General features: G+C 32.6%; 1 protein-coding gene across 11 annotated transcripts in view; it reads left to right on the top strand.

The window, feature by feature from the left end:
* LOC106877387 (tetraspanin-33) overlaps positions 1-15,923 on the top strand; it is a 73,415-nt gene extending 57,492 nt beyond the window's left edge. For 5 of the 11 annotated variants that reach the window (XM_014926281.3, XM_014926279.3, XM_089358622.1 and 2 more), the window contains 3 exons: positions 1,227-1,391; positions 4,655-4,765; positions 7,117-7,441. In XM_014926281.3, the coding sequence (XP_014781767.1) occupies positions 1,227-1,391; positions 4,655-4,765; positions 7,117-7,200 (360 nt within the window). In that variant the 3' untranslated portion in view covers positions 7,201-7,441. Of the gene's footprint in view, positions 1-1,226; positions 1,392-4,654; positions 4,766-7,116; positions 7,442-13,682 lie in introns of those variants that run through there. The other 6 variants (XM_089358625.1, XM_089358623.1, XM_014926283.3 and 3 more) reach the window with 3 other exon arrangements.
* The last annotated feature ends 516 nt before the right edge of the window (positions 15,924-16,439 follow it).

Here is a 16,439-nt window from a genome sequence, read left to right as displayed (position 1 = left end):
CACAAGTGCCAAGAAGTCGACACTGGGCACAGGTGCCGTCACGATTTCGTTTTCGCTTGCCCCAACAGGTCTTCACAAGCCGAGTTTCGTGTCCTGCATAGGAGCCAGTCCAGCGGCACTGGCAACGATCTCACTTGAATGTCTTTACACATGCCACTGGAACAAGTGCCAGGAAGGCGACGCTGGGAACAGATGCCATCACGATTTCGCTTTCGCTTGTTCCAACAGGTTTTCACAAGCCAAGTTTCATGTCCAATGGAGGAGACGACGTTGGCATGGGTGCCAGTCCTCGAATTTAGTTCGATTTCAATTCCGATAACTGTCAGTAATTCATATATTGTCACAGGCACAGCATATTATTTATAGCCAAGATCATGTGATTCTTATTGCCTCAGTTTATGTAACTGTAAAGAGATACTATAATGAGTAGGTATATCTCACTTCTCTAAACACTGAAAGCATTTTTAATTAACAAGTGCTTCATCAGCTTGCTGTGCTGAGTTCCAAATGCTCTTATGGACTAGGTTAAGTTGGTTAGAAATCACTCAGGTACTCAGTGTCAAATCAGAATCTACAGCCACTACATTCAGCTTTACTATTGAATCTGAATCCTGGTTTTGGTTATAACTTGCAAATGATGACTGAGGTATAAACGTTTCACTCTACTTTGAACTCACCATGAACAGATTAAGAACAATCATTATGGATTCCTGGAAGATTACAAAGAAGAGATACATTTTACATTATTTATATAACCAAGTGGTTGGAGTGTAGGGCTCATGATCATAAGTTTGTGTGTTCAATTCCTAGACCAAGCAGTGCATTATCTCTTTAAGCAAGCACACTATATCATGTTGTGCTAATTAACATGGTTAAAAATGAGTACCAGCCCAGTGCTTGCACTGCCTTCTCTCTTTCCAGCTTTCACATCCTGAATCTTCTTTTGAGCGAAAGATGGGAGAACAGAGGGTGTACTTATATTTGCTTAAGACTACATAGGTATTTAAAACAGTTGTAAAAAATGTAGAACAAATACTAAGTGTTATTGGTTGTAAGAGATGGCTATGCTTCCATGCTATTTTTTCACTGAAGTGACTATTGTAGTTGCATATTTTTATACTGTTAAAATCATCATATATATATATATATATATATATATATATATATATATATATATATATATATATATATATATATATATATATATATATATTCCTTTAATTCAGTATAGTTGTTGTGGTACTAAGACATATGAAGATTGGAATTTTAATCCATTCTTCAACTGCAGTGCTCATGGACATCTTACATGTAAGGTACCAGATTCTTGCTGCCACCCACCAGTCATTACTCGATGTGGATTACTATGGAATTTGCCACGAACAAGTCACAGTGTAAGTTATATCAGTACCTTAATTTCTTTCATAAAAATTTCTTTTAATTAAATCTGCCTGTAATGAGCTGTTTTTGTTTTCAAGTGTGTATTTACAATATTTAAAAATATCTGTTTTGCTGAGTTTAATCACTAATTGTCTTTTCCTTGATATGTGCATGTTCCCAGACTGGATTCAAACTAGGGACCATTATTTGTAAACTAAATAGTGTCTTTATCTGCTAAGTCAACAACACATGTAAATGTGCCAATAGCTGCATTCAATTCCAAATTGAGACTAGGTATATATCCAGGAATAAGACACTAGATAACAAAGGGAAATCAAACTGATTAACATACAGTGTAGATATAAATATTGTAAATATTCACCCTAAAGATAAGCTTAGCCTGGAAAATTATAATTTTAACTTGGTCTTTATTCAATGTCAATCCTATGTTAGGAACAATTATTTTGTAGTAGTATATCCTTTATTTCATGCTAAAATGAGTGGAATGGTCTTTGCATGCTTGCATATTTTTTACTAAAGTGTTTTATGGTTGGATGTCTCAAGAACTGCTGAGAGTGGAGCCTATTTACAACTAAGTATACTGAGACAAGTAAGCATGCTATATTTTCTCTTTCTCTGAGAACTGCTGAGAGTGGAGCCTATTTACAGTTAAGTATACAGAGGCAAGTAGGCATGCTATCTTTTCTCTTTGTCTTTTCTGTTGTTGCTGTAATGGCCTCTGTTCCTTAAAGTTACCATTCTCATAGCTCCTCCACTCAAGCACCTCCAACCCACTCATCTCTTTACCCCTCATTACCCTTGTTGCATCTACCTCCTGATCCTACACAAACAACCATTACCAGTCTTTATTCCTCAGAACATCTTCTGTGGGAATGATATGAGCAGGAAAGAAATTCCAGAAGTTCAACATTCTGAGAAAGAAAGATTGTGTATAGTGATTTGTGTGAGGCCAGAAACTGAAGAGTGAAACAGAAACATAAGGCGGCGAGCTGGTAGAAACGTTAGCACGCAGGGCGAAATGCTTAGTGGTATTTCGTCTGCTGTTACGTTCTGAGTTCAAATTCCGCCAAGGTCGACTTTGCCTTTCATCCTTTCGGGGTCGATAAATTAAGTACCAGTTATGCACTGGGGTCGATGTAATCGACTTAATACCTTTGTCTGTCCTTGTTTGTCCCCTCAATGTTTAGCCCCTTGTGGGTAATAAAGAAATAAGAAACTGAAGAGTGGATACAAGGGAGAATGGAGGAGGAGAGATGAGTGAGGTGGCATGAACACAGCTAGTTCCATAGAATGGAGGCCAACATAGTTGTGGTGGAAAAGGCATATAAAGAGGAGATGGTATGTCTGTGGGCCAGAGGCTGGTGTGTATCTGTGAGTGACTTTATGTCAATTTGTTTGGTAATATCTTTCTGTTACAATATCATTGTTATTTTAGTTAATAGATTCTAGTCTTTGTGAGGTAATGAATATATAAATACAATTGTCACAGCTTGTTACTATTAGTTGCCACACAGGTGTAAACATCCTAGTATGATATTAATTTCTCAGTTGATAGATACTGTAGCATAAAAAATAAGATTCTATGGAAGTAAATCTCAACTCAAGTTCAGTACCTGGTTTTGCTATTTTCTCTTTACTAATATATTTGGAAAAGGTATATGTGCCACAACATTACCCCAACTACTGTAACTACTCAAGCTAATCAACCCATCATTCGTCATCATTTAACATTCACTTTTCCATGCTAGCATGGGTAAGATGGAATTTGTAGAAGTGGAGTTTTTTTTATATCTGGATGCCCTTCCTGTCACCAACCCTCATCTGTTTCCAAGCAAGGTAATATTTCCCCATGAGCAGACATACTTTCACAGAGTACTGGAAATGAAAGAAACTGCTTGCATGATAGTGATATTGGTTTACAGCTATTACATAAAGTCCAAGCTAGGAGATAGTAACTCACCCACACACATACATATACTTATGTACACACGCATACATATACTTATGTACACACACACACGATGTGCTTCTTTCAATTTCTGTGTACCAAATCCACTCACAGCGCTTTAGTTGGCCTGGAGCTAAGGCACTTATCTGATGTGCCATGCAAATGAACTGAACCTGAGATTATATCGGTGGGAGATTACAAAAGGCTAAAGTTTAAACTTTGTCTCCTTAGAGGATAGGGTAACTAAGCATATATCCTTATGTAAGGAGTCACATAATTAAACACTAGTTGATTCCAGGTCCCAGCTTCAGACTAGAAATTATTTTGCTTTAGAATTCATAGTTTGTGAATTAAATTATTTCCATATGATTCTTTAACTCTTTTGTTAACATATACAAATTAAAAGATATTGCCTTTGTTTCAATTAATTTTGAAGTAATGAAGGATTTAGTGAAATAACTATCATTATTAAGCTGGTGTTTGGAATATATGTGAAAGTGCTGGGAGCAATCTCAGGCAAATTGGTATCAAAAAGGCTAAACTTTGTATTTGATAAGAATAAAGACAATCAAGATTTAAGTTTGCTTTCTGACTTCCACATGGTTCTATAAATAGTACAACAGTTTTTTAATGAATAGATTGGCACATTTTTATCCTATATTGTGTTAAATTTTATTTTCACGGGGATAAGAAGCTTATCTCTGTTTTTGTACATAATTTATATATTTTCATACATTCATAGCTTTATATCAATATATATTTTAGTCAGAAGTGCAATAGTATTAAATATGTTTTCAGATTTTAATGCAAAATAATGAATTCCAAAGTTCAGATTTTAATTACTGATGAATATTAAATGAAGAACATTTGAAAAGACAAAAAGAAAGATTATCTTTCTGATATCTTGTAAATCATTCTAAATATATTAATATTCAGTTTTAATGCTTTATAATTCAATATGCTTTTAATATGTCCTTAATTTAATATGTAAAGGCATGTGGCCCAATGTTTATGGTGTTGGCCTGATGACTATTAGGTTGTGGCTTCAATTCTTGAACTGAGTGGATCATTGTATCCTTGAGTAAGATTTCAATTCACATATGTTCTGTACTCAGCTGAAAATGAGTTCCATTGGCATCTGGAGGTTTGACTCTGTAATGGACTTGTGTCCTCTTTGGGGAGTGTTCTTGTATACTCAGTTTAAACACCTTGAAAATCTGTTTAAGCTCTGGTTTCATGTACCTGTAGGCTGGAGGTAGGCCTTTTTTTAAAATTGAATATTTTTCTTTTTTTTTTTATTCTTGACAGAATCCAAACAAACGCATTTTCATACAAGGTTGTGTTCCCGTTTTGATGAATATCTTCAAAATGAATGCAGTCATAATTGGTTTGTCCATGTTAGTAATAGCACTATTGGAGGTGAGCTTCAATATTTTTGTTGTTCTCTACACGTCAGGAGTCCCCAACCACAGGGCCACAGAGTGGTGAATCATTTTGTACTGGGTCACAGAGAAAGAATAAATTTTAAAATTTCATTTCCATTTTATTTACTATCATAGTCTGCAGGGTATTTTACTTTGAAAAATTACTACATCCATTTGTGTCTCTTTCTCCCATGTTTGTCTTAGTTTTTTTTTTGTGCACTGACAAACTAAGCCCAGAAACTAACTGTAACAATAATAAGAATGCATGATCCTATAATCTGTAGAAAAATTGACTTGCATGAAACCAGTCTGTGGTGCAAAAAAAGATTGGGAACTACTGCTCTGTACCATCCAATATATATTTAAATTGTATATGTTCAGCATTAGAGTCAATGCCAGCAGCAATGTTTTTTTTTTGTTCTGATCAGAAAGTCACCTTGGAGTCATCATAAATGCTTTAAAAAAATAGGTTTACTAGCTGTGATTATATATAGGAAACAAGTTTCACTATTTCCTAGAATGGTTGTTTTGAAAGTCAGAAAACCTGGGTATGGTATTGGTTTTGTAATCAGATGGATTATTCAGCACTAGCACTGATCCAATCTGAATCTCACAACTTTTGGTGTAGCTATTTGGCTCAGACTTCATCACCATTTTATCTGGTGATATCCAATGGTGCCCTCCATTATATGGGGGAAGTAAAAAATTATCTGCACTTTCATTAAAACTTTCTTCAGGCTGGGTGCACTGCCTTCAGTGTTCATGTGTTTGAAGGTGTTTGACCTTGACTCTTTCTGTTTTTTTCTTGTGTTACAGAGTAAACATGGCCACTCCACTGGAAGTGTGCACCAAGGAAGAACAGAGATCATTGATTTAATTTCTGTAGTCTGAAGGTGTGTCAGGGGCTGAAATTCATTGCAAGCTTGCAGTACAATACAGGGACAGTGCTCTACTGCATAGAAATGTGTATGAGTAGATTGAGATGTATGAAGAAGGAGCAGGACACCCACCAACCCCCCACCACGGATATGAAGATTCAAAATGCTTGTGAGATGGTTTTGGTTAACTGACAAGTGATCATTGATGAGGTGGGATGTTCTCTGCAAATTAGTTGTGGTCCCACATACAAAATCATTCACAACAATATTCACTTCTGTAAAGTCTATGTGTGATGGGTGCCAAGAGAGCTTACCGAAGTGCGTAAGCAAAATTGTGTGGAGATCTGTCAGTGCTTACTTGACCACTACAATGATGAAGTTGAAGCCTTTTTGGAGTGAATAGCCATGGGAGATCAGAGCTGGGTCCATCACTTTGAGACAGAATCCAAAAGGCAGAGTATGGAGAAGAAACAGTATTGCTAGGACAAAAGAAATTCAAGCCTCAACCTTCCACAGAAAAAGTGATACTAACCATTTAGGATGCAAAAGGGCCTACGCCTTTAGAAAAAGGGTCACCAGTGTAGGCTACAGTGAAATACTGGCCAACAAACTGAAACCAACAATTCACACCAAATGACGAGGCCTATTGTTAAAGCAAGTGTTATTGTTGCAGGACAATCCATGCTCACATACAGCCACTGACACCATTGAATCCACTGAAAAATTGTATTTTTAGTTGCTGGAACACTTTGCATACAGTCCAGATCTCACCCCTTCCAAATATCACCTCTTTGGACTGCTCAAACATCCTTTATGAGGTTGTCAATTTGCTACAGATGAAGAAGCACAGGAAGTGGTGCATAAATGACTGCATGACTAGTAAAAATACTTCTTCTCTGATGGAATAAGCAAATTTCTGGACCACTGGAAAAAGTGCATTGTAAAATAAGGAGTTTATGCCAACCCCTGCTTTTGTTTTAATAAATTACAAAAGGGTGAAGGTTATCAATTTGTTATGGCCAAAGTGCAGGAAAAGGTGCATAAATAGCAGTGTGACCAGCTGAAAGCCTTCTCCAATAATAATGTAATTGTTAAATTCCTTTTGTTTTAATATATTACAGAAACAAGAGTGGATATACAAGGGATTGCTGAAAAGTTCCTGGCTTTGGGTAAAAGAAAATACAGGAGGATCAGTTAATTATGATTTTATTGAACATATACCCCTCTCAGATTCACACAATTATTGCAGTGGTCCTTCAGTTTTTCTAAGCCCTATAAAAGAACTTGGAAGATTGAGCCTCCAAACAGGCCTGTCATAATACCCTTAAAGCCAGAAACTTTCTAGCACCCTCTTGTAAATTTTGACTTACCTTTGTAAATATGTGTGTGTGTGTGTGTGTGTGTGTGTACTGATTTTCATGTTAATTGTTTAGATCTTCTGACTAAATATTTTGATCTTTATTTACAGATTGTATCAGTTGTACTAGCCTATCTGACCATCAAAGGTATCTACGAGAAGAACTCAGAACAACCATTTCCTTCTTCAATTTGAATTACTGTATTACCTAAATGAAAAGGCCAGATATTAAAGAAAATCTATATTTCCTACATAACACTTCATTTAGAAAATAGACTTCTCATTGAAAACAAAAATTCTTTTGCTATTTTCTTCTTAGATGCATTAAACTATAAATTTCCTTCATTTTCAAGTAGATTTGTTTGGAACTTAATGTGTGTGTGTGTGTGTGTGTGTGAGAGAGAGAGAGAGAGAGAGAGAAAGAGAGAGAGAGAAAGAGAGAGAGAGAAAGAGAGAGAGAGAGAGTGTGTGTATGTGTGTGCGTACATGCACATATTTGAATTTTTATACATATGTATGTATGTGTATATATAAAGGTATATATATGTATACATACATATATACATACATATATGTATATATATATATATATAAACATATATATGTATATATATATGTATACATACATATATATATACATACATACATGTATGTATATACATGTATGTATATCTGTCTATACATACAAACACACACACACACATATATATGATGATGATATATATATATATATTTATATATGTAATATACATCTGTAATATATATATCTGTAATATAATACTTTGATTGCCTCGATAACTGATGAGATGCTGGGGTAGGTTTCTGCCCTGACATCTGAAACTCTTATTATGGCAACCGAATAATTGTTACATATATTACAGATAAATTCTTCTATTTACATAATATTGAGGTCTCTTTCATTCTTTTGTTGTCTTACCATTACTATTAATATATATATATATATATATATATATATATATATATCTGTAGTATAATATGTGACAATTATTTGGTTGCCATAATAAAACTCCGGGTCTCGGATGTCAGGATGGAAAACTTCTCCGGCATCTTGTCAGTTATTAGGACAATCAAAAAATGCTTTTGATTGTTTTAATAACTGACAAGATGCTGGAACAGTTTTCCACCCTAACATCCGAAACTCGGAGTTTTATTATGGCAACCACATAATTATCACATATTATACTACAGATAAATTCCTCTATGTACATAATATCGAGGAGGTCTCATTCATTCTTTTGTTGTCATACCATTACTATTAATATATACACACACACATATATAAGGTGCTGGTGTGGCTGTGTGGTAAGAAGCTTGCTTTCCAACCACATGGTTCCAGGTTCAGTCCCACTGCATGGCACCTTGGGCAAGTGTCTTCTGCTATAGCCTTGGGCCGACCAAAGCCTTGTGAGTGGATCTGGTAGACAGAAATTGAAAGAAGCTTGTCGTGTATATATATATATATATATATATATATATATATATATATATATACACACATATATATATACACCCATATGTATATATTTATGTAGGTGTGTGTTTGTCACCCCCACACACATACCATCGCTTGACAACTGTTGTTGGTGTGTTTGCATCCACATAACTTAGTAGTTCAGAAATAGAGGCCGATAGAATAAGCACTAGGCTTACAAAGAATAAGTCCTGAGATCGAATTGTTCAACTAAAACCCGTTGAGGCAATGCTCCAGCTTGGCCACAGTCAAATGACTGAAATAAGTAAAATAATAAAAGAAAAGAATATATATATGTATGTATATATGTATGTATGTATGTATAAGATGAAGATGATTTATATAAGATGTATTAGTATAAGGAAAGTCTATGAAAGTTACTTTCTTTGTTTATGAAAAAAAATAAGGTTAAAATATGAAGTAATAAGAGAGGTATACAGATAAAGGTTCCAGATTTGTCTCAGTGGTTAAAGAATATTTAAATATTGGGTTGTAAGAAAGATGTATTTTGATAACTTAAAAAATTATTTGACAGATTTGTATAGAAGTGTATATCAAAATAAATTAGCTTACTAAATGCTCCTTTTATGCTTTTAGTGATATTCTTTTGAAAAATATTTTTAAAGGTAATGCAAAAAACAAATGGTATAGGATTTATTTTTGTGGGGCAATGACTTAAAATAATCTGATATATTTCCTTCTAACTATATGTTAAAACAGGATTATGTTAAATATTCCTTTTGTGTTTATAGTGATACTTAAAAAACATATTTTAGTACAATTATAGGAAAAAAAACAAGAACGAATAAGTAGTGTAAGATTTATCTTGATGGGATGTAATGTTATGTAAGATATATTTTTGTACTATATAAATATGTATGTATATGAGTGTATATGTATATGAGTGTATATGTACATGTATGAATGTACTTATGTATGCATGTATATATATGAGTGTGTGTATGAATGAATCTATGTGTGTATATTCTCTTATATATGTTTAAATACATTTACCAAGGTTATTGTAAAATATATTCATTTTTGTGGAATAATAATAATAATAATAATAATAATAATAATAATAATAATAATAATAATAATAATAATAATAATAATAATATGATACAAATTGTTATGGTAAAAATATATAGAGATCATTTTCAAAGATTTAATAGTTATTAATAGCATGAAATAGTTTTCAAGTTTCTCTATACTTGACCTTTTTGTTCCTCTACTTGATAACAAATTCTAAAGTTTCAGAGTTACACTTGTCTAGGAAGTGGCTTGACTTGAGACCTTGTGTTGAAACTGAACCAACTATATCACGGAAGAGCCATCTAAAAACACACACACAAAAATTTTTTTAATTCAATTTAAACTTGTCGTGGGGTGTCAAAATTGCATGAGTGTCCTGGTAACTGAAGCAATTCCAGTGCAATTACACACACACACTCACATATGTGCATACACATGCACACACATGCACACACACACATGTATATACACACACATGCACACCCACATACACACATGCACACACACACACACATGGTGGACTCCTGTCATATATGACTGATAAGAGTTCTGCAATTTCTTGCTGAACAACCAGCATGGATGTTATGTTCAGAGTGATAAAATGTTTGTGCCACACATGAGCTCTCTGGCTCCATGAAATCAATATTGCCTGCACAGTTGCTTGGTGTGCCACATGTCAGGTGTCTAAGTGACTGCAGAGCAACATGAAAGGAAGTGTTTTGCTCAAGAACACTATGTACTGTCCGGTTTGGGAAATGAAATCATGATTACACAATTGTGTATGTGATGCCTTAAGAACCAGACCACACACGTCCACACACACACACACACACACACACACACACACACACACACACACGTATGTGCATGTGTGTGTGTGTGAGTGTGTCTGTGTATATAAATAAGAGATAGCTCTTTTCAAGGTTGTCTTATATCCAAGCATCCCCCAGTTTATCTATATATTGGTGAATTTACTGGAATTTGTTTCTCTGAGTTAGTATTAGTGTTTATTAGATACTAGTACTATACACATTATAGAGTTCTAGTAGTTCATATAGATGTTTTCATCTGATTTGATATATGTGAACATAATTTCAGTAGTATAATGTAAAGAAAATGGAGAGTTTGCATACAGTAAAATCAATTTATTTACATAACTGTTGATCACATAAGGCCTATGATTGTTTCAATATAGACCTTCATTCATTTTACAATTAATAATTGCATTATGAATTTAAAAGGTAGAGATCTTTTCAGGGCTAAAATCAACATGTTTCTTTACACCTTAATAGACTGAGTGTTCATTATAAACTGAGATAGCAGCATGCATTTTTTTGGTGTGTATGAGTGTATGTTAGCAATTTTTCCTTAAAGCTGAATTGCTCTATGTGTCTTTTTTTATGTATGTGTGTGCGTCAGATTGTCTTGGGAATTCTGTCCGAAAAATAGCCAAAATTTAAAGTGGCAGGACAGTGGCTAGTTGTCATCCTGGAGAATTTAGGTCATACTACCATTCCCCCTAAAGGAATTTATATTGGTTTTTAGAATTTGGATGTCGTTTTACTCCCTACCAACTCACCAATGGATTTGAAGACCATACAATATATATATTTTTATATATGTAGTTATTTTTATTAATATAATTTTAATGAGATTATCATTTCAAAATCAAACAGTCTAGATATTAATTTATTCACATCATGTCTCTTAAATTATACCATTATTATTATTAGATGTATATTTGAATAGTGTCTATTTACTTTACAATCATTTTATTTAAAATATACCTATTGAATGTGTATTTAATTCTGTGTGGGCAACAAAATCCTTTTTCTCTCTTTTTGTCGATCAATTTATGCTTGGATGTGATGATCTGGAAAATTTCCTCCTTGCATGTCACACCTCTTGTCCCCAAGTACTAAAATATTTTGTTCTGCTAATACTTTGCACTTCAGTGTATAGTTCTTATTTTTTCTTTTATCTTCCAAATTAATCTACTTAGGTTAATGCTAGCTATTTTCCTCTTGACTTTGAAGGTGTTTTCATGGTTGACTATCCTTCTTTTTATGTAGTTTTCAGCAGCACTTATATAGTAGTAATTTACCCATATATTAGACCTTTTCCTTTACAAAACTTTCTTAATGGATATTGGCTTTTAATTTTGCAACGACAATTTTTATTTCCATTATCTTCTGTTGTTTCCTTATTAATGATGTCATGTCTGTTTTTCCTATTTTCTGGGTTATTTTTGTTACGTTTATTTTTGTATTTTGGGTCTTAAGTAGTGGTTTATCTCCTTGCTCATTCCATTTCTTATTTGTCTTAATGTGTATATTGTTACCTATTTTATGTTCGTTGCTACCATTATACGTATCAACATTATTTCTAATATTATCATTTATATTATTATTGTTACGTTTATTCTTTCTCTTTTTCATAGGTTGTAAGTTTATATTATTTGCTCCTAGATTTTAGCTCTGAAGAGATCTCTACTTTTAAATTCATAATGCAATTATTGATCATAAAATGAATGAAGGTAGATATTGAAACGATCATAGGCCTTATGTAATTGACAGTTATGTAAATATATTGATTTTACTGCATTCCAACTCCCAACTTTCTTTATATTGTGTGCACATTAGTGGTCAACGTTATATATATATATATATATATATATATATATATATATATATATATATGTAGGCACAGGATATGACTATGTAGTAAGAAGTTTGCTTCTCAACTACATGGTTCTGTGTTCAGCCCTACTGTATAACACTCTGGGCAAGTGTCATCTAATATGCTGACCAAAAACCTTACAAGTGGATTTGGTAGATGGAAGCTGAAAGAAACATATTATATATATATATATATATATATATATATGCAATGTTTGTGTGTGTGTGCATGAGACTTTCTGTTTGTCTGCCTTCACTGCTGCTTGACAACTAGCATTGGTTTGTTTATATCTCTGTAACTTAGTGGTTTAGCAAAAAGTAACTGATATAAAATGTACCAGGCATAAAAGAAAACAAAAAAAAAAAGTACTGGGGTCAGTTTGTCTAAACCCTTCAAGGTGATGCCCTACCTTGGTTGCAGTCAAATAAATGAAACAAGTAAAAGATAAAAAGTAATATCAATCTGTCTGTCTGTCTGTCCATATGCATATATGCATGTGTGTTTGTATGTGTGTATGTATATATATATATATATGTGTGTGTGTGTGTGTGTGTGTGTATATATTTATGTATATAAATATGTATGTATATCTATGTATATCTATGTGTGTGTATATATATATATATATATATATATATATATATATATATATATATATATATATATATATATATATACATATATATATGTATGTGTGTATGTATATATATAATGTTAGTATGAAAGACGATTATTTAAATAATGATAATGATATATTTTGTTGGTGTGAAACTGTGTCAATGACCAGGTTACAGTTGTACAACAAAAATTTTAAATATGTTATGAAATATTTATATACATACATAGGCGCATGAGTGGCTGTGTGGTAAGAAGCTTGCTTTCCAACCACATAGTGCTGGGTTTAGTCCCACTGTGTGGCACCTTGGTCAAGTGTCTTCTACTATAGCCTCAGACCAACCAAAGCCTTGTGAGTGGATTTGGTAAATGGAAATTGAAAGAAGCCCGTCATGTATATATATATATATAAGTATGTATGTATTTGTGTATCTGTTTTCCCCCACCATCGCTTGACAACCAATAGTGGTGTTTTTACATCCCTTTAACTTACATGTATATATACATGTATGTATATATATATATATATATATATATATATATATATATATATATATATATATATATATATATATATATATATATATATGCATATATTATATATACACACGCTCACACACAGATATACACATACTACATACATACACATACATACGTATTGATAATTAGTTTGAGAGCTGTTTGACCTGTTATCTAATTGATTTTTTTTCACATAGTTTATGAAAAGAAATTTTCATTTCATATTGATGGGAATATGTATTTCCAAATAACTAAGTTAACCTGCTCTGTCATTTAATATTTATTTGTTGCCTTTTATCCTTGTTATTAAATTTTGGACTCTATGTTTTTGTTGTAGATGTTGAGTCAATATTTCCTCCACAAAATGCGAAATGAATTTGAATCAAATGGAACATTCATTGTTTTGTTATATTTTCGATTTAATCAGCTCTATGATGAATTTCTTTTAAATCTTTGAAATTTTCCTCTTCAAGTCTTTCTTTTTTCTTAAAATTCATTTTTTGACCACATATTTATCAGTTCATAGATATTTAATAAATCCTCTTGCGATGATCCTTAAAAGTATGTCTTTTGTGTGCAATGGGATAAAATTGCCAATGAACAATCATTTTAGCTGGGAATTAGGGCTAATAATAATTTTTGTTATGGCAATAATTCATTTTCTTTACTTCAATTCTCTGCTCATACCACCACTGTTGATAAAACAAAGGGCATTTTTTTTAATTAATTGGTCTTTAATTATGAATTGCTCTCTTTTAATCTACATCTGAAATTTATAAAAAAAGACAGAACAACAACAAATATTTGCAGTGAAACTAATTAGAATTTAGCATAGCTGAGAAGTCTTCACAGAGTTTTAGTAAGCATGTCTATGAAAGGGAATCTTGTGTGTAGTTCCTTTTAATGTAGACAAACTGCTGTCCTGGCAATAATTTTGCAGTTTCTTTTTTGTTTGTAGAGCTGGATAAATCCTCTAGTTTAACTTTATTCTTCATGACTGGTAAAATATAGAGTCCAGAAAACATGAACCCAGCAATCTCAGCTATTGACTATAGCACTCTACCACTCTTCATAAACAGGATCCAGTAAGGATATAAGTCAAAGGTTATGATGCCATTAAATGTTCATATAAAATAATATGTTCATGTGAATGATATAGCTATTTAAATATGAGTTGATGTGGCCTGTAGAAAAGAGTAGGTGAATAGCTATTGCAGTATTAAATAAATGAATAGAAAGCGGCATATGCTTTTGTGTTTGTATATAAGTGTATGCAGACTCTTACTGTTAAGTAGAAACATTCAGTGTGTGTGTGTGTGTGTGTGTGTGTAGGGCAAATATTTTATAAGATATGACAAGAGTTAGCCCCGTTTTAAATGGTGCCTTAAATATAGTGAAAGAAACTGAAGATCTCATGGATTTATTTTTAAATGCTTTTGCTATTTGAATTTGGCAAACTTTAATTAAATAGTATGTACATGTCACTGCAAATATTTGTATGTACTGAACTCCTGGGTTATGAATCAGGAATCCCTGTCTCACTGTCGACATTGTGTAATGTTGCTGGATCAGGTATGATGAGTTCTATTTGCTCTGTAGCCAAGATATTCTCAGATATATTCATGTGTTGTCTTTTGAATAATTGATACCAGCAATAATAAATGGAGAATTATTTACAAAACATACCAAGCTTATGTAATAGAAGTGTATACAATGATTTAAAATGCAAATGAAAGGTATTGTCATTTAAATGAAATATCTCATCTAATGTAACAAAGACAAAATGTCTAGCTATTACTTGTGAACAGTTGTATGTATTACATTAATTCATAACCAAACCAAATCTAGCAACTGTTTTAATGAAAAAACTAGCAATTTAATTGAAGTATAATTGAGTCTTTACTGAACAATGCTTTTGTATTTCTCAGTACTTTCCAAAGTAGTTCTAAATGAAAATTTTCTTTGTCACATGCTGTTCATTGATTAATAAAATAGATCAAATCACATATTTATCCTCTTATGTGCAATGAATTTTGAGGCAATAATGCAGTTCCTTTAAAATCATTTGAAATCGCAGCTAAAATATTTATAGAGAAACACTCCTTAAATACATTGTTTAGAAAATTGGTATGTGGAGAGTTAATTATTTATAATGTAAACATGATGACTTTACTTTTGATCTGAGTTAGTAAACTATTTGGTAAGTTTTATAAAATGATAAAAAGTTTCCCTAAGGTGACTAATCTTTTTTCTTGTGAAATGTGCTTTTTTTTAAGATTTATAAATCTCTTTTCTTTTGTTGGTCTGGGTTGAATAGTTCTGAAAATGCAAAGATTCATATGATTTGTTGTGAATCTGGGTGTTTTATAACAGGATGACTATCCCAATGCAATTCAATAAGCCTTCAAAACAAGGAAAAAAAAAAAGAGAGTGATATCTCTTTCCTTGTGTTCCCATTAAGTAAACTGAAAGTTATCAGTTTGAAGCTGAAAAACGTCCAGATTATTTTTATTCATTTTGAAATATAGTAAAAGTTGATGTAAAAAACACTTCTATAAAAAATAAAATGTAGCATAAACTTTAGGCTTTGTGTCCATCATTGTACTACTATGAGGTCTGTTCAAAAAGAAACCAAACTTTTAAAACAACATTCTAATCAACCAGCTGAGGGTGCTTTTGACTGTACAGCTGTTTATGAGTGCCCTTGTTCTTCAGTCTAATAATAACTGAATGATATCATGTCATTTGGTCAGTGATCTGCATTTGCTAGAGTGAATGTATATTTAGTCTACTTGGTAATTTGTCACAAGTTGAACAATGAAGGAATTGAAAGATAATGTGTTTACCTGAAATTCTATTTCAGATTGAGAAAAGCTTTAATGCAAATTCTTTTAATGTTAGACCAGGCTTACAAGAAAGATTATTTGAGCTGTATGCAATGTCATGAGTGGCACCAATGTTTCAAATTGAAAAGAAGATTTACTGAAGGTGATCCCAAGTCTGGATGATCCCTTCTGTGATGATGACTAATGATCACATTGTGAAAATGTGAGTGGTCATCTATGAAAATCATTGCTTGATTGTTTGTAAAGTT

The sequence above is a fragment of the Octopus bimaculoides genome, chromosome 10 (assembly GCF_046866305.1).
Source record: "Octopus bimaculoides isolate indiv1 chromosome 10, ASM4686630v1, whole genome shotgun sequence".
NCBI lineage: Eukaryota > Metazoa > Mollusca > Cephalopoda > Octopoda > Octopodidae > Octopus > Octopus bimaculoides.
The sequence above is the reverse complement of the archived record's forward strand: the minus strand, read 5'-3'. Positions and strand labels throughout refer to the sequence as shown.